At 42.8% G+C, this 18,555-nt stretch overlaps 1 protein-coding gene across 6 annotated transcripts in view; it reads right to left on the reverse strand.

Annotated features, from left to right (window-relative positions):
- The window catches only part of CALD1 (caldesmon 1), a 162,703-nt gene that overhangs the window by 10,027 nt on the left and 134,121 nt on the right, over positions 1 to 18,555 (reverse strand). For 4 of the 6 annotated variants that reach the window (XM_054282116.1, XM_054282115.1, XM_054282119.1 and 1 more), the window contains 5 exons: positions 15,610 to 15,756; positions 14,294 to 14,642; positions 8,387 to 8,523; positions 6,521 to 6,770; positions 4,210 to 4,350 (listed from right to left, as the gene is read on the reverse strand). In XM_054282116.1, coding sequence (XP_054138091.1) covers positions 4,210 to 4,350; positions 6,521 to 6,770; positions 8,387 to 8,523; positions 14,294 to 14,642; positions 15,610 to 15,756 — 1,024 coding nt within the window. Of the gene's footprint in view, positions 1 to 4,209; positions 4,351 to 6,520; positions 6,771 to 8,386; positions 8,524 to 12,991; positions 13,079 to 13,723; positions 14,643 to 15,609; positions 15,757 to 18,555 lie in introns of all 6 variants that reach the window. The other 2 variants (XM_054282121.1, XM_054282118.1) reach the window with 2 other exon arrangements.

Raw genomic sequence — 18,555 nt, forward strand, 5'->3', positions numbered from 1 at the left:
AGTTACCAGTTACCACTGTGTATTACTCCGTTATCAGCTGTGGGATCAGGAAAAACTCAGGGGTTGTTCAGAAGAGGAAAATGGAAAAGCAAAACCAGAAAATAAACAGAAAAGAGTTATGAAGAAACCCTCAGAGCTGAGCAAGGTCTCTGGCTGGGGAAGAAGGCGCTTTGCATGGAGGGATAAAATACCTTCTGCACATTTATGTGAGGATTTATTCCAGAATATCCTCCTCAAAAGGTAGCAGAAGCAGACATTGAATACACTTAGAGCAAACAAACCTCTACACACGTGTATTCAACATAAAAGTCAAACACATTTAGACTGCACAGCAACATCTAAAGGTCATTTACCCACTGCACATCACACAAACTCCATGCAAAGAATTTAAAATGTTTGGCACATACAGTAAACAGTATGACAAAATAGATCTGTAAAACAAACAGGCAAAGCAAGGTGGTTAACATAAAATTCAAGATGTTTTCTCAGTTTTCAGGAAATAAGAATAATCTTTTTACTGCATTCATCTTATCAGGATCTTGTTAAATAGCATGGACTATGTTTTGTGACCATGGAATACTTTCAGAACACACATGTACTCAAAAAAGTCAACTCTAATTAAATTATGAGCAGAAAGAATGAGTTAACACACAATATGAGACCATGAGTTGGGAAACAAAAATCATTGGGTATTCCCAGTAAAACTTGTTTTAAAAAAAGGTATTACATTGATTCATAGGAGTTTTAAACTGTGTATTGGATATTATGAACTTGTAAATGGATCTATCTTCAAAAAATGAAGGAGGAAGTGGAATAAAAAACAAACACAGAAAATCCTCCCTGGGAGAGGCTTCTCCTTATCCCCCCCGAGTGGCTCACACAGCCTTTTGCTTCACTAAGCACAGTTCTGCTTTTCCCTGCTGTCAGCAGCACCTGAGCAGAGGGTGCCAATTCAGCTCAGTTTACCTTCCAGACCCCAGTGCTGCCATCAGCATCAAAGACGGGGAAAAACAAATGTCACATATCCTGCTCTTACCATTTTGTTTTCCCTCTGCCTCGAGAATAGCTCATCTAGGGAGAACTGATTGTGTGGAGTCTAATTCTCCAAAGACAGGGATTTGGAGAAAATCCTGCCATTGCTCCCTCCCCTCAACACCTAACTGCTTTTCCATTTCTCTAGTCGTGGTGTTCACCCCCAAGAGGAGACTTAGTACTGTTCTTTCCTAATTAACCCAGAGAACAGAATAAAAAGACTCAGTAACCTTCCTTCTCAAAGGAAATATGAGGAATGAACTTGTCTGAAAAGCAAAATGATCAAAGATTTTTCAGGAAACATCATTCTTTGAATGCATCATGTTTTGCATTAACTAAATTAGGGAAACGACAAGCTGGAGGCAGACGGGAGAGCAGCAGAGCTTGTTCCAGGCCTTGTCCTTATTAAAAAAAAAAAAAAAACAACAAGATACAGGACAGAGGCTGAACAGAAGTTTGGTACCACTGCAGCCCACAGGGTGTCAACCCAGCGGCGAGAAATCCAAGCTGCTTCTGTGCCTGAGCTGGGGATGAACTTGGCCTGTATTTACTGGGCTTGTTTCCTTTTCACTGTCCCCTCAGAAGGAACCAACCCTCAAGCTGTCACTGAGAGGACTCCACACTGTGGTATCTCTGCTGAAGTTTTGCCTCAGGTTTGAGGGAAATTTACCAGTTAAAACAACAGGAGCTGCCAACACTGTGATTTTTAGAGGCCAGACCTGACAATCACAGCAGGTTTTCCTAAATATAAGCAGACATGTATATTTTGCCCATGTTCATGTGTGCACATGTACATTTGAGCACCCATGAGCTGTGTCATACATGGGGAGGAGCTGCACATCTTTGTCTCTCAGTTCTGGGTCTGCAAGCCCAGCCAGCCCATGGCCTGCCTGGTGGGCAGATGCAGCACCCATGGGATGGCAATATTCCACCCTGCTGCTCAGTTCAGTTCCCTTCTTCCCTTTGTTCTTGTAGTTCCCTTGGCAATCAGCACACCCTACTTCCCTCATACCCGCCACTCCTATGAACTTCTTCTTCTTCCCAAAAGCTTATCACATCAGGGAGGACAGGGAAGGAGTAAAAAAGGTGCTTTGCCAGATTGTTACCCAGAAGGAGTCAGAATGTGCACATGTATCATGCATTATTTTTACACAGAGCCTCCCTTTTTTCAGTATTAATTCCAGCCACCCACCCACCCCTGTGCATTTGGGATTCTCACATGACTCATGGCAGATCTGAGCTGATACATCCATCACAGGAGAAAACCTGTGCCAGATGCTTTACAAATCAAGAGATAACTTGGGCAGTGCAGAGCAGACAACGAGAGAGCTGCATGCCAGCCAGCTGAGACCAGCCTGGGAAGTCAGTCCAAATTAAATCCAAATTAAAGGTAACAAAACAGACTTTCTTCTCACAACTGGATTTTGACATCAAGTTTCGCATCAGGTTAATAAACTCAGATTACTCTCCCCGCAGCTCTTGACCACAGGATGCCAAGAAACAGTTTGGGGTGTGAACTTTTACAACATTACACATCCACACTGGCCACCCACAGACACTGGGCTGGAATCTGCAGAGTATCACCAATTTCTCAGAGAGAGAAACAGAGAAAGGAAAAAATGTGCAGAGTTCCATATATCAGGTTTTGTAGCAAAAAAACTTCTACCTAACAAGACACAAAACCCAGCATAAAAAAAATGTACCTTGCAGCCTAACAACATTTTAAAAATGTCAGCTTTCCTCTGAAAATACACTTAGAATACTGTAGCATCCAGTACAAAAGGTATCTGAAAGCTTTCAGCCTCCTGCCAAATCCAGTGTTGTTTTACACTTTCCCCAAAACTAGGATCTATATCCTTTTTACTTTGTGTTTTCAAGTACAATTTCCTCCATCCTGAGCCTTCTGTGAATTAAAGCTCCAAATGTATGTCATAAAAGGCATCTCAATAAACAGAAGAAAAGGAAGCCCTCCCAGGGGGGCTGGGAAGAAGCTGTACATTTACAGCGTCTGTTAGAGACATCACCTTTAGCAACCAAAATGGCAAGACCAGGTTTACCTAATCACAATAAGCCATGAAGATTTGCAATCTTTGTTTACAACTGTGTGCATTCTGTCCCAGTATTTCAGGTTCAAATGTTCAAAAACATTTGGACTCAGTATTTGCTAGAACTGGACCCAAAACAGACCCAAATCTCCAGACTGAATCAAAGTGTAGCTAAATCTAATTTTGTCCAAATGCAATTTTTCACTCAATATTTACAGTTTTAATCTTATGGAGATCCAATTCATGGTTCAATGAGCTCCTACTTGCTTCTTTTCTCTCCTATTTTTTCCCATTAAGTGGCCTTTTTGACAAATGTTTTGTATTCTTAAATGACTAATGACACAAAATGCAAAAAGGAAAAGAACTTTGAAAACATTAATAGATCTGCAGTTTGAGATTGAGCTGAGAAAGCAACTGGACTGAATTCCAAAACAATACTCCCAATAATTTCAGTGGGGCCAGGATTCCTCTTCCATGCTGAAAGACCATTTAATTGATTTATCACACTTCTAATATAATTTGGCCACAAAAGACCATTTAGAAATCCTGCAGCAACAGAAGGGTGAGGTTTGTAATTTTTTGTTATGTAAGAAAATGAAATCCAGCCCAGTACTTCTAGATGTTATTTTTAGGGGGATTAGACATAAGCTAGAATTCCCATGCAGGTCAGTTATAATTAATGATGATTTGGTTGAATATGCTTAAGGACAAAGCAATCTGGCAAGCAAGACAATAACTGTGCATGTGGAAGGAGGGAGAGAACATTTGTGACTTAATGCTCTTAAGAGATCTTTTCCAACCTAAATGATTCTGTGATTCTACTCCAGTTCACAAAGCACTCCCATAATAAATTTAAAACAACACAGTATTACTGCTCTAAGTTTCAAAAATCATTTTCTCTTGGAGATGAGGGTCCTTCTTGGAGATTCTTCATCAAGAAGAGACAGCTGCCAGTCTACTCTCTATTTCTAAGCAGGAACTCTAATTTTCAATCATCCCAATGAGTTAAAGTCTTTCAGCTAGAAGTTTCAGGTTAAATCTATCAAAGCATTTTCCTGGGTTTGATTACAAGTATTTCAATGTTGCTTTTGATGTTTTTTATGTCCTGTATAGATGCTAATGGGAAGGTTACCTTGAGAGATGAACCTTTAGGACTCAAACATTTAAATGGCTTCTTGTCTTCAGACACACCATCTTCTGGCATCTTTTGGCGCTTCTCAGCAGCTTCAGCCCTTCTTTTTTCGATTTCTTCCTTCATCCTCCTCTTTTCCTCCTTGAAAAATATGAATGTTTACTCGTTCTTTCAGAATCTACATCACCACCACAGGGCTGTGCAGCCCTGCAAACATTTACCAGATATTTCTAAATACAGGTTTTTATGCCAGTTGAAACAGTTCAGTGATCTGCCTGAAATTTTTAAAGGTGTTAATGCCAATCCATGCCGGGAAGACAATTAGAGTGTGCTGCTCTAGTGGCTCCTCACGGTAAAGTCACCAAATTTACTGCCATAGAGTTCCACTTAAACAGAGAAAAAGGCTCAAGCTCAGTTTCTCAGTATTCTCATGTGTCATATTGGTATTGTTCTCGTGTCCCTGTACTCTGACACTCATTGTGCCAAGGTTAATATTTAACATGAAAAAATCAGTAGGTGGCCAAGAAACCCAAGATTAAACGCTTGCAGATCTCCCTCCAGAGATGAGTTTTGCTTCACGAGCCACAAGTCAAACCATGAGCCCTCAAAGCAACACCAGTGTGAGCACTGGTCAGTGGGGTCTGTGCAGTCTTGGGGCATTGTGCAATCTTGGCATCTGCTGAGTTCTGCTGCAAAGAGCTCAGAGCATTAAAGGAATTGGCATTCAGCTGCCAGATACTATCGGTATTATTCATTTACCATTTGTTTTCCAAACAACTAGGATTCCTAAATGATGCACCAGAGACTTGGAAATCCTATTTGTAGAATCCCTTGGCAGAGGAAGTACAAGAAAACAGATGTGTTGGATACTCAATATTTAAATAGACAAGAATATCTCCCTAATGAGATCTAGCCCATTGTAACTATATATAACATTAGCATTCCAGCCCATATGCAGCAGATAAATTTTGACATGCACTTTGTAATTCAATCTGTATAAGGTACTAAAAAAAAAAAAAACTGTGGCTATAGCACTGCCCCAAGATTCTGAATCCCCAAGAAAATAAGAAATTTGCAGCTATCTCTGAGGAAATCCTGACTCATAAAAACAGATTTTAGAGCCCTGTCTGTCCTAAGGCTAGAATTAGAACATTTTTTCATACCCTGGGTGTTGTGGTGTGTTTTTACTCCTAATGGTATGTTCTGTTATTTCCTAAGTTAATGGTTTGGTCCAAATTATACCCTCCCATCACTCCATTGTCAATCTACCCTGAGCTCCCTGTCAATCCTACCTGGTGCCAATGTCCTGCTTGGAATTCCCCTTCAGAAATCCCCTAAAGTGAGACCTCCCATTAGTCCATATGGCCCAACCCTCCCTTCCATGTCCATGTGGCCCTTCCCTCTTTGAAAGATGCTTTTGTGAACCATGCCTTTTACCCCTGCCCAGGATATCTCAGATTAGCTTCTGATTTATCCCCTCCCCTTGAACTGCCCCCGTTTAAAATCCCCTCCACACCTGTGTTCTGTGTTTTTTGGTCCCTGACCCTTCCATAGAATAAATCCTTTTGGAAACCATACTAAAGACCTCTCTCTTGTCCTTGCTCCTGCTCTTGAGGATTATCAGCTTGTGTTGCAGAGATAAAGCCCCACAGGTGTATCCCAGACTGTGCTGCTTTCTGGGAACAGCCCACTCCTGTCATGGAGCTGGGAGCTGGCTGGGGAAAAATCCAGCACTGCATCACCTGGATGTTGCATGTTTTACCTCAGGTCTTCACTAGACAATGCTGCAAAGAGCTGTTGACTAACGCAAGGAGAGTGAAAGTAAAATAGTAATTGTTACTATCATATTTTCTGAAAAATCCCTTTGCTAGGATTTTTTCCTCCCGGGAAGCCGAAAAATCTTAGAGAAAAATGAAAACAATAATTACTCGATTTGCTTTTTTTGTGCTTTGTTGCTTTGGAATGTGATATAAGCACTGTTTATCAACTGGCCATTGTTTGATTAGTTTCATGCGAATTGTTTTGACTTGATGACCAATCACAGTCCAGCTGTGTCGAGGCTCTAGAGAGTAATGAGTTTTTCATTATTATCTTGTTAAGCCTTCTGTAAGTATCCTTTCTTTAGTATAATTTAGCATAACATACTTTAATATAATATAGTAACATAATACTTTATCCTTCTAAGAACATAGAGTCAGATTCGTCATTTCCTTGCTGCCACAGGGCACCCTAAAAATACCACAAGTATATAAAAACACCACAAGTAATAATGGAATAAACCCAAGTGCAACACTCCGTACTTCACACTCACCTCCTCTCTGATTTTCCTCTCAGCCTCCTCCTGCTTCTTCTTCTGCTCCTCTTCCTCCAGGACTTTCCGGCGCTCCTCCCGCTTTTTCTTCAGCTCGCCCAGCTCTGCCGCCGCCTCCTGCTGCTTCTCCTTCAGCTTCTCCAGCTCCTCGCTCTCACTCTCACCCCGGCGGCGCCGCTGATCCTCCAACCTCTTCAGGGCCTCCACGCCCGGCTTCGCCTCCTCCGCGGCGCCCTTCGCACCGGAGCGCCTGGGAAGGCAAGAACAGTGACAATGGGGCCATGCTGTCATTTCAGGGTTTATCCGAGAAGCTCTAGTCCCTCCCTGAAGATTCCCTCCCAGGTGTATCAATCACCTCTCCTTTCTCCCCACTGTCGGTCCTGGAATTCCAGAAGGGCATCAAGGGATTGGCAGATTCAAAGGATGCCCTCTACCCCGACCTCCTCTCCTGTACCTGGTTGGTGGCTCCCTACCCCTTCCCTGCCCCTTTGTCTGGACAGTTCCAGACAAAGCCCAACTCTGTAGGGGCAGTTCATTATAAAATAGCCCTAATTCATACCTAACAACCCAACAAACATTGGCACCTCTGCTGATGCTGCCAACCCCAATCTTCTACTCAGCTGATAAAGGGTCACTGAACAGGGTTCTTCACAACTTCATGAAACAGAAGAACAAAAAACAAAACAAAACAAACAAACAAAAAAAATCCAAACAAAAAAAAAAGGAGTGGAAACTCAAATCTACATTTTGCCACTAATGCCTCTCTCCCACAGGAAATAAAGCAAATGAAAACACATCAAAAATATTTTTAGAAAATCATTGTCGTTACTGATGATGTGACCCAAGTTTTGAGCAAGGCCAATTTCCTGCTGTTCCATCTCCATCACTGCCTGTCTTTTGGCCTGAGGTCAGGGTGTCTCCAGGGTCTTTTGAACTGCATTTTATTTTGAGAAAGTTTGTTTTTCCCGGCAGAATCATGAGGGGAATGCTGAGATACAACAGCAAATCCCAGCTGCCATGCTCAGATTTCTCAAAGTGCCTGGAGAGCTTAACCTTTCCCTTGCCTGTGTCAATGTAAAAGAGGAAGAGAGATGCAAAAGGAGAAAAATTTTGATTTCTAACCTACTCATTACTGGTTTCCTGCTGAAAGGAAGAATTTCATTTCTATTTCATCTATCCCACGCTTTTAGCAGGCAGGATCTTTTTAAATTAAATTTTCACTAGAAAAATGTTACCTTCTTTGAATTTCCCGATATAACCACGAGCCAAATATTTCCTTTAAAAAGAATCAAACTGTGACACAGATTATAAAAAGGAAGGGGGAAAAAAAAAAGAAAAAATATTATTTTGGCTAGGAGAGGTTTTTACCTAACTTGAAAAACACTTTTCTAGAGAAGCCATTAATTTCAATGTTTGCCTTGAAATTAAGAGAGAAAGAGCTTCTCTCTTGGACATTTGAGAAAGCACATAAAGCACAACTGGATTGTGCTTTATTCTGCTAATTAAAGATAGGTGAGTAATTGGAAATACGTTACTACAGTAAAAGTTGAGATTGGGCTAAAAAAATTGGAGAACACAAAATATAGGGTTTTGTCACTTTTGGCCTCTGTGTAGATATTAGAAATAAGGCAGCAAAGCTCTAGCAGAACAAAACCAAGCCTCTTGTCTCTGCTGGGAGAGCAAGGCCATTTCCATCTGCTTTCAGGACTTCATTTTGTTCCTGCAGCAGAGTGGGGACAGCTCAGAAACTGCAGAACCCAGGGAACACCTGAGCCACTACTGATGGTGCCAGCCCAGTTCCTCCACTCAGAGCCCCATAGGTGGCCCCTGTAGCACCAGCAAGCCCAGTTCTCCTGTGTCACTCACCCAAAAGCATTCTCAGTGGGTTTCAGTTTGGAGGCAGGGGGTTCCCGTTCCCCATTCTGCGCCTTCTGTTCAGGAGCGCCCTTCTTGCGATCCCAGACACTTTTCATTTCCTCTTTGGGGGCTTTACCTTTGTCATCCTGCTCAGAAGACAGCACAAATCACAGAAAAAAACACAAGACACAACAAAAAAGAAGAAAAAAAAATGTCAGAATGAGGCATTCTAAATAACAGCTGAGAAATACAAATTTCTTGGCAAGATTGGGAACCGTCTTCAAACTGTTTATGTGCTGTAGGGCAGAAGTAGTCTGCAAAGCTCTAAATTGTGATCAACTCTCTCTTTGCTGTCCTGACCTGAATTCCAGGTCCAAACATCTTGAAAATTATATTATCAGTCTTCTAATAATATTTTGGAAAAATCAAGTCAAAGTTGGCTGTGGCCATAGGATCATGCCACCACACTGCTTCACTCCGCAACTGCACCCCCAACTCTTCCTCCCACTGCAGCATCATTCACCTCTTGCTTCTTAAGATTGTGGGTTGCCAACTCTCTGGGACTTGCCAACACTTTTTTGGTGCCAGGTTCAGGGCATTGGTGCAATAAAAATAACACATAACCTCCAACAAATGTCAAGCTTGTTTGACAAAGTTTATGCTCTTTTCAGTGTCACAGCAGAGGGAAACTTCATTACTGCAAGAATAATGGCCAAAACACAAAATCATCTTGATATCAGAGCAAAATACTCTGATAAAAAGCACAGTCCTGCCTGGGGCTGGTCATGGGTAGCATTATCAGACATGAATACTTAAACCTGTGAAGAAGGAAAGGCTCTGGAAAACATGAGTAAAAGTTCCCTTTATCCTTAAAAAAGTTTTGTCTTATGATTCTTAGTAGTAATCAAGAATATTTTGTGCATAAATTTAATTCTCCAGTATTTCTTCAGAGTTATGAGCTTGAAGTATTTATGAATACCACAGATGGCCTGACCCCAGCATGCTGAGTCATGGCTAGATGCTGGTAAAGGAGAAAGTGAACTGATTCAAGTTAGCATCCTCAGGTAGAAATATTCTCTGTTAGTTAAGACTAACAGCCAAAACCAACTTCCAACAGCACATGAAACATTTACCTCCAAAATATTTATTTGCTTTCCCCAGCTCTGTGCTGAAGGAAGAAGAAATACCTTCTGTGTAGAATTCAAATGGAGGCCTTTAGAAAATAAACACTTTGGAAGCCTGTTGCAATCCCATTTGCTAACTAGAAAGATAAAGAACTTCTGTAACTTTCCTGTCTGCAACACAGCTGCTCTTAAAGGTGTCTTAACATGTACCTTGAAATGAAAAAGTAGAACACTGCTTCACACCCCAAATCAAAAGAAATTTCTGTTCTTCCTCATCAAAGAGGAAGAGCATCCATTCATCTCAACTCTTGGAGAAGCAAAATCTTTACCTACAAAGGATGAGTTCAGAGCCTTCAAAGCCAAGATGCTCCTAAGGCTGGTGCAGAGTGAAGCCCCAGAGTCAGAGCCTGACTCTACCTGAGGCCAGTTTGCTGCTCAGAGAAGCTAAGCAGTGGATGCCACCATGGCAGCACATGTTAGAAGTGAGCACAGGATGCTTAAATCACTTCAGCAAATTTGCTGCTGCTGGGGGATGTTCGGCACAACCAACAGAGGGATTTGCTCTGCTCTGAGAGCAGATTTTCCCACCCTATCCTGCCAGCAAGGCCTGGCAGCAGCTCCCTGAGGGACAGGAGGGGAGCTCAGCTTCCATGGCCATGCATTCTTTGGCCATGATGCTGCAAGAGAGGGCCTCAAGGAATGGTCCTGCTGGGCTGGGACAAGCAGGGCTGTTCATTTATCCTGCTGAATGCCACCAGACAGCAGGATCATCTTGTGGGCCTTCCCAACTCAAATGGGTGATCACGTTCACAGCAGCAATGTCCCAGCCCTTCAGCCCCACTCAGGGTGATGCTGAAACAGGCAGTGCTGATGGTGCAAGATTCCTTGTGCCAGGATGTCTGTCCTGGGGTTTTGAGAGCATAAGATTTCCTTTTGCTGAGATTTTCATCAGGACCTTCCTAAGTCTTATTTAAAAAGCCAACACTTCCAGCTGCCTTATGGATTCAGGTCCACTGGGGAGGGTTGTATCTCTTACATCTTAATTGAAACCACTGAGAAAACCAATATTAAAACAGTATAGTTTAAAAATTAATAGGTTAGGAAATAGCATTTCAGAAGCCAGTATGATTTATGACAATGTGTCTGCATTTGAGAAAACCATTAACACAGCTTGGCCTCTTCATTCAAAAAGATGGCAAAACAAGATAATACAGAAACATTTCTGTAATCACATCTTTTGGGCTCAATCCTTCTCCTGCTAATTTTAACACCAAAGCAGAGATTGATTAGCAAAGAAGCAGCATCCTTTGTATCTCAAAGACAGACAACAAAATAAATTCTTTTAACTTTGTCTCACTGCCTAATTACAGACTAATTCAGCTTCTGCTAAATTCAGAAAGGACTCCACTTGGAGCAGACAGGTGATATTACCTGAACTGAAATAGCTCACGTGATAAATCTCACAAATCGTGATATCAAGCTACAACATGACCAAAGGCATAGTTAACAAATTTCCAAATTTATATCTATATTTTTATCTTTTTCCATACTGCCTCTTTTCTGTTCAATTTTTATGCTATTATTTGAGAGCTGAGATTTCTAAATCTTGAATTTGAACACCTTCAGACTGAAGCAAAACAGTTACTGAGGCTGGGGCCCATCTGGCAGACCTGATTCCTCACTTGGGCTCAGTTATTTGGGGAGTTAAAAGCTGTGGGCATCTGGGTCTGGGGCTCCCCTGTGGAGTCAGCTGCCACCCCCAAACACCATGAGAAAAGCAACTGCTGCAGCATGTCTGGCCAAACTGGAAGCAGGAAATACCAGGAGTCTCACATCATGAGAAAGCTTGGTCTTGTGAGCTTCTCAGGTCACTTTCAAGAACGAAAAACTGTGCAGAAGTTCAGAAAAAGAGACAAATTTTTTCTTGCCAAATTAATCAAAAAACCTGAACTCCGAGGTCCAAAGCAAAAGCAAAACCTGATTATGCAGATACATTCTGTTCCCCCAGGGTCTTGTTCATGGAACACTGGCATCCTCTCAGCTGCATGCACATTCAGAAAGAGACCTCACTGAATTTGTGTGTCCTGAAAAGAGGGGGGAAAAGTGGAGATGGGAGCCTGATCTTGCCTGGTCATCAATTTTTGTTCACAGGTAAAGAAGCAACAACTGAGATTTTCAAGACATTTTGAATGTTCAGGATGGGTATTAAGCACTGCACTAGAAGTGGGATTCTATTAAGTTTTCTCAGCTTCAGCATCCAAAGATGGAAACACTAAAAATCACAAGTAACTTTCCTAAGTCTTGCCAATTTCCTGGAATAATCCACCCAGTGGGTAGGGTTTGAAAACATGATGAGAGCTCCAGGAGAGCTGGCCAAGTTCTCCAAAAGAACAAGCAGGACAACTGTGTCTCGAGTTCCCACAAATCAAACTCTGTGGTCAGCTACAGACTCCTCTTTACATTTACTTGTGATATTCAAAGACTGCATGCAAAAGTGAATAATGGAAATTTATTCTGTCTTAATATAATCCATCCCTTTTTTTGTGCAGCTATTTACGCTGCTCTCTGAGGGTGAGCTAAGCATATTCCAAACTCATCTGCGAGCTAAGGACCCTGCAGTGGACCCTCCACAGCCCTCAATGGTCCCAATCTACTGGATAGACAGAAATCTGTGCTGTGGCTCCCTTTAAGCCACACAGACCTGTCTGAACCCAAATGGGTCCAAATTTCCAAGGCTCTGAGCAGTCTCCCCTAACCAGGATCAGGGACTGGTTTGAGATCTGCTGCACTGACCCAAGACCACTGCACAGCACTGAGCATGGCTCCCTGTGTCCAGTGTACCCTGAAGAGCAAATGGTCCCCAAATCTTATTTACTTACCATACAGTAAAACACCATGGCACCAGCTCCTGTGTTTACAGTGGAAATGCAATGCAGTAATTTTGGTGGGTTTTTCTCTTCAAAACAAAAGAAGAATCTTGGGTATGCACAGTTTACATCATGGGGTGTTGCAGCTTGCAGGGGAATTATTAGTTAAGGCAGTCTGCTGGCCAAAGGGCCTAGATTATTGTTATCATTATGATTATTATTATTAATTATGATGATGATGATTAGAGTAGGTTTTGTTCATAGGGAAAAAGTTCACAGTAAAGTGAGAGGAAACCAGAGAAGGATGATTAGTTGACGCTGTCCTGAAAAATTCATCCCCAGAGGGAAAACCATACTTGTGTTGTTGACTGAACTGAGTTTCCTGAAACATTTGTTTTAAGACAAACAGGAATTGGTCCTAAAGCCCCAAAAGAACAAACTACTTAAGAATTTACTTAATTTTAAGCACTTAAGGAGCTTCATCCCTATTTATTTCAGCAGGATTACCCATGTTCTTGAAGTGGAGCACAAGCTTAAGTACTTTGCTGAAGAATCAACATTCACTTATAGGTGCCTTATTTGTTTTCATATCTCTAGTTTCCCTATCACATGTACATCAGTGCTTTATGAGTTACCTGATCTTGTACGGAGGTAGCTTGGGGCTTCTCTTCTGGCAGCTTTTCCTTTTTAGCTTCCACTTTTTCTTCCTCCTTTGTTTTTGGGTTTTCAATAATTTATTTATTTTTTAACAAAAAAACATTGCACCTGTTTGCATTTTTTGTTTCTCCACGCTGTGTTCACGTACCAATCCAGTGTGCAGCCACCACTCCATCAAGTGCTGCTGTGCCCGCACCTCTGTGTGCAGCTGTGCCCCCTCCACCCTCTCCAAATCCTCCCAATTTCCCCCCTTTGGGCCTTTCTCCCTGGTGTGGCATCATGCTCACGTGTCCCAATACAGAATCTTTTCTTGTGATTGCATTTAGCACACAGCATTCCTTACACACTTCAACAGGTGCTCATAATATTTTCTGCCAATGTGTCTGCCTCCACCTCATGGGTTACTGCATTAGGCCAGTTTTTATAGCAGCTGAGGGGGAAAAAAGGCAGCAAAAGCACATGCAGAGGTCTGAACATTCAAGGTTTTCTCTGAAGGATGGGGTGAGGTCAGGCCTGTTGTGCACCGAATTATTGGTAAGCAGGAGGGGATTTATTTTTAAAAATAGAGAGCAACAGCACAAGTGTTAGTAACTTCATACAGGACTAGATCTGTGACGAAATTCCAATTCAATCTTTTCTTGCATTACATTTCACACAAACCACAGGTGTCTTATTTTGGTGCAAAATGCTTACTGTACCTGTTTTTTTAAGGCAGCTGCTTGACGTTTTTCTTCTTCTATTTTCTGTTCTTCCATCTTTTGTTTTTCCTTTAATTTCTCTGCCTCTAGCTTAGCCTTTTCCTCAGCTGCCCTCTTTTCCTCTTCTGCCTTTGCCCTCTCCTCAGCTGCCCTCCTTTCCTCCTCTGCTTTCTGTTTTTCCTCAGCTGCCCTCCTCTCCTCTTCAGCTTTAGCCCTTTCCCTTTCCTCAGCTGCCCTCCTCTCCTCCTCTGCCTTTGCCCTCTCTTCAGCTGCCCTCTTTTCTTCCTCTGCTCTCTGTTTTTCCTCAGCTGCCCTCTTTTCCTCCTCTGCCTTTGCCCTCTCCTCAGCTGCCCTCTTTTCCTCCTCTGCTTTTAACCTTTCCTTTTCTTCTGCTTCCTTCCTTTCTTGCTCAGCCTTTTCCTCATCCCTGAGCTTCTCTTTATCTGCAGCATCAGCTACACTTTGCATCCCCTCTGGCACAGCATTTGTATCATTCTCTGCTTTGTGTTCCTCTGCATTTACAGTTACTGCCTCTTCTTTATCAGTGGGTTTTTCTGCTGTCACATCTACCTGATTTTCCTCCTCCTTTGGTTTCTCCTCCTCCTTGTCTTTTTCTTCTTTTTTCCCCTCTTCTTCCCCATCTTGCCTCCAGTTGTTCCTCTGGTAGGATTTGGTAACTGTTTCAGTCTCCTCTTTCCCCGTGGTCGCGTTTTCTTCCACGTTGTTCACTTCTCTCCTGCTGGGCGCTGACAAGCTCCCGTCTGTGATCGTGGGGTCCAATTCCTTCTGCCGTTCCAGGGCCTCCTGCAGGCGCTTCTGGCGCCTCTCCTCCCGCCTCGCCAGCCTCTCCAGCAACGCGGCTTCATCGTCCAAGGAGCGCTTGCTTTCCTCTCCTGCCACGCTGGGCGAAAGGGACAGGCTTGCATTAAAAAACACAACCCACAAAAAGTCTTTCTAACAACATATGCACTTCAGTCTTTCTAGGAAAAAAGCTTGTATCGTCATTCCACAGGTGGAAAACTCAACAGGTTACACACTTCAAAATTTAGCTGCTGTTTTGTTATCTACATTCATTCTCCTTGCCTTAAATAAATTGCTTCTTGTGCAGTTTATGATAATAATAGATACTGATCTATTAGCACTTGCCATCACAATTTGGGTTTTTTCTATTGGTTGTGTTATGGCCACTGGAAATCTGGGTATATTATTTCTATTAATCTTTGTATGAACTAAACAAATGATGGACAGACAGGAAGGCCATCTCTGGATGGACAGGGAGTCCACTCAGCTTTGTGGTGGGTGGTGATAGGAGTGATGGTGTAAAGCTTTAGGGGCCAGCAGTGTCTGGGTTGATGGTTGGACTTGATGATCCTAAAGGCCTCTTCCAACTTGGATGATTCCACAATTTCAAGTGTCACCTCCTTCCATGAGCTTTTCTGCTCTTTATACCTGTGTGACATTGACAATGCCAGGTGAGGGCTGTGCTCTGGAGCTCACACCCAGCACCTTGCAGGTGTATTGCAGCCAAAGCTTGAGGACTGGGTGCCCCCATGGTGCCACGACCCCTGTGAGCAGAACCAGAGCTGTGGTGTTTTGTGAGGCCAGATGCACCCATTCCTGAGAGCCTCCATGAGCTCTGGCTGAATTACCCCACAGACAGCCTTGAGGATACCTGGATATGCGCCATGAGCCAGATGTGGGATGCTCCCACCCTACCACACAGACACAGCCAGGCTGATCCTCACTGTGTGAGGTCCTTCTCCAGTTTAAGGATGGCCAAACCCAGCACTTCAAACTCAAGCACCACAGCAAACCTCTTCCAGGCCCTTCTCTACTCTGAACAAAAACTACCATTGCCTTGTCAGTAAACAACATCAGACATTTACCTGTTCTGGGCATTGACGTCAGATTTCTCTGTTGCTTCTCCTGAGAGATCTCCTTCCTCCTTTTGCCTCAGCCTCTCCTGCCGAGCCCGCCGGCGCCGTTCCCTGGCGGCTTCTTCATCATCATCATCGTTCCTCTGGTAGGACAGCCTGCAACAGAGACACATTGGTGCTATGGCATGTTGGACACTGAAAAAAGTCACAGAAAGCAGTTTTCTTGGGCAAAGTAAGCATGGCTACAGTGGCTGCTCCATGTGCTGTTGTGAAAATATTCTGTGAAGTTGAGATGCATCATTTCAAACCCTGGTTTTCTTTTCTTTCTCAGAGAAGAACTCGAGAAAATAGTCCCTGTGAAAGCAGCAGCCACACCACACTGGCTCCTAGAAAACACCAAGTCCATAAAAGCCCAGCTCTATAGCTGAGCAAATATCCTCCTAGCCTGCACCATGATCCTGTTGGAGCACTCACAGGATTTGAGCAGACTTGATCAAGCCCACATAACTGAAACTGGACTCAGCAAAGCAGCTTTTCATTAGTCTCCTCTAAACATCACATGCTGAAAACAGTGACAGAATTCTACATTTTAAAGACTAGAAAGCAAAGAGACACAAGTATGACAGCAGTGGGTGGTTCTGAGTGCCAAACATCTGACACCCACAAAATGTTTGTGAGCCCGGAGCCCTGCCAGGCCAAATCACACAAGATCTCTGCTGTGATGAAAGCCTACAGCTGAGAACCCATTGTATTCATCTGCCCCAACAGATTACATTTAGTTTCATCCTGCTTGAAAAGGAAAGCAAGACCTTAAAATCCTAATAATCCTGTGTCCCATTCAAATCTTTGCTGAGGTTATTACTGTAGGAGATAAAGGGAGAGGCCTGCATTCCTCTTATCTTTTTGAGCAGGGAAAGTGAATTAGGAAGCTAACATGTGCCAGACCCAGTCAGGACATTCATTTACTTTGCTTTTTGCAGTGGTCTGACACATCATGGTTAAGAAGCCTCCCCTCTTTACACAGTCACGTATTTAAGTTAGCAGGGCAGCCATGAGCACAGAAAAAAGCCAGAGTTCTGCACTTATAAAATCAAGTACAGATAATGTTAGTTTTGCAAATATTTAAACATTAAAAGCAACTAAATTTTGATTTAGCCATCAATCAGACTCTTTGGGGCCAAACCTCTCCCATCACCATGTTCTGATACTACTTTTCTCCTTTGCTGAAAGAAGGGTGAAAGTATAGATTCAGCAGCAGTACAGCTACTCCAATTTTGCCTTAAGAATTTAAAGTGTAAAACATGGCTGAGCCACTTGCCAGACCTAGAACAACATTTTCATCCTCAGTGCACCAAAGAGTTTAATTTGCTATTTCCATGCTCTGCTTTAAGAGGTTTTTCTTTATAGAAACAACTCTTCTCAAAGAGAGAGCAAACCATGAGCATGGCCATGGGGGAACACAGTGGGGGATGAGGAACAAAGGAAGGAGCTGAATTAAAAGCACTAAAGGTGTGATACAGTAAAGGCAAGGAAAAGCAATTCCTGCCATTTGTAAGCAACTTCAAGGGTTATCAACATTTCATTTAGGTCTGGAACAGAAAGAATATGAATACAATAATAAACCAGTGGGGTCTTTAATTTCCACAGGAAGCAGACTCTGGAATAAAACTGCAATAGCAAACTGACCAGACACCACCTTCATTAGTAAGATGTTCTGGCTGCAAGAAGCCTGTGATCTTTTCAGCTCTGAAGTCCAGCTGTAAGGGCACAGGAGAGGACACACTGCTCCCAGCCTGGGGCAGCTGGACAATGGCCACAACTGAGTCAACACCCAGCGTCTACAGCTCAGGATTTGTCTTTGCAGTGAGACCACACAAAGATGAAGAAGTTTATTCCACTCTCTGTACCCACACAGAGCACCCCTACACAGCAAGGAGAACAACTGCTTCTAAAAGCCTCTTTAAAATGCCTTATTTAAACCACCAGTGGCTCAGCAAACTAAAAAAGGAAGCAAAAAGAATACCCCAAGGAAAAAATTCCCATAAAATCTTATCTGTTAAACAGATATGTACTTCCTGTCCTTGGACACTTATCACATAGATCATCTGTTAAGAAAGCTGAAAATGTCTCTTATTATGATTCTAAGCACATCCATTGCCTTGCTACATATCACAGCAGTTTCCTACAGTGAGCAAGCACACCAGGCTCTTCATGAGAATCACCTTAAATATTCATTTCTGTTCACCAGCAATCATGAAATCTGCTCAGTAATCCAGAAACAGTCATAAGGAACAACTAGTTGCAGGTTTTTTATGAGAAGTGTTTCTTGGTTTCCTTACAATTGTGTTAACACTGCTTTCAGTGTTAACACAATTGAGTGTAAGGGGTGACCCTCATTCTCCCACTGCAACAGATCTCTGTAGCAACCTACCATGAGCAAAATCAATTTGGGAGCTCTTCAGAGCTTATCTTCTAATTGCCTACATCTTTTGACATCCTTCAGCAATAGTAAATAAATAATGAAAAGTATGTCTTCCAAGATTTCAGCTCTCTTTATCAGACAGATGGAAATCTGATGGTCCACGCTGGCCTGCGCTGTTCCTCCACCCTTGGAGACCAGCCTTGCTGCCCAGCACACACCCAGCAACTCAATTAAACTGAACTTATATCCATTTGTGGCTTTGCAGGCAAGTTTCTCTCCACAAGCAGCTGTTCCAGCTGTCTCAGCGGGACCACAGCACAGCATCATCTCCAAGAGGTGTGCCAAGCCTGCTGATAACACTCCCTTGGGGAATATTCAGATCACAGAATATTCTGAGCTGGAAGGGACCCACAAGGAACATCAAGTGCAGCTCTCAAGGACTGAAATCCCAGGCCTGAAGAACTCAACAACAAATCTCATTAACATCTGAGTAAGTCTAAAAATGCTGCCCTCAGATTGAATGGGGGGGACTT

Source organism: Melozone crissalis, unplaced genomic scaffold (assembly GCF_028551555.1).
Source record: "Melozone crissalis strain CALT ecotype California unplaced genomic scaffold, PUWL_Pcris_2 ptg000033l_1, whole genome shotgun sequence".
NCBI lineage: Eukaryota > Metazoa > Chordata > Aves > Passeriformes > Passerellidae > Melozone > Melozone crissalis.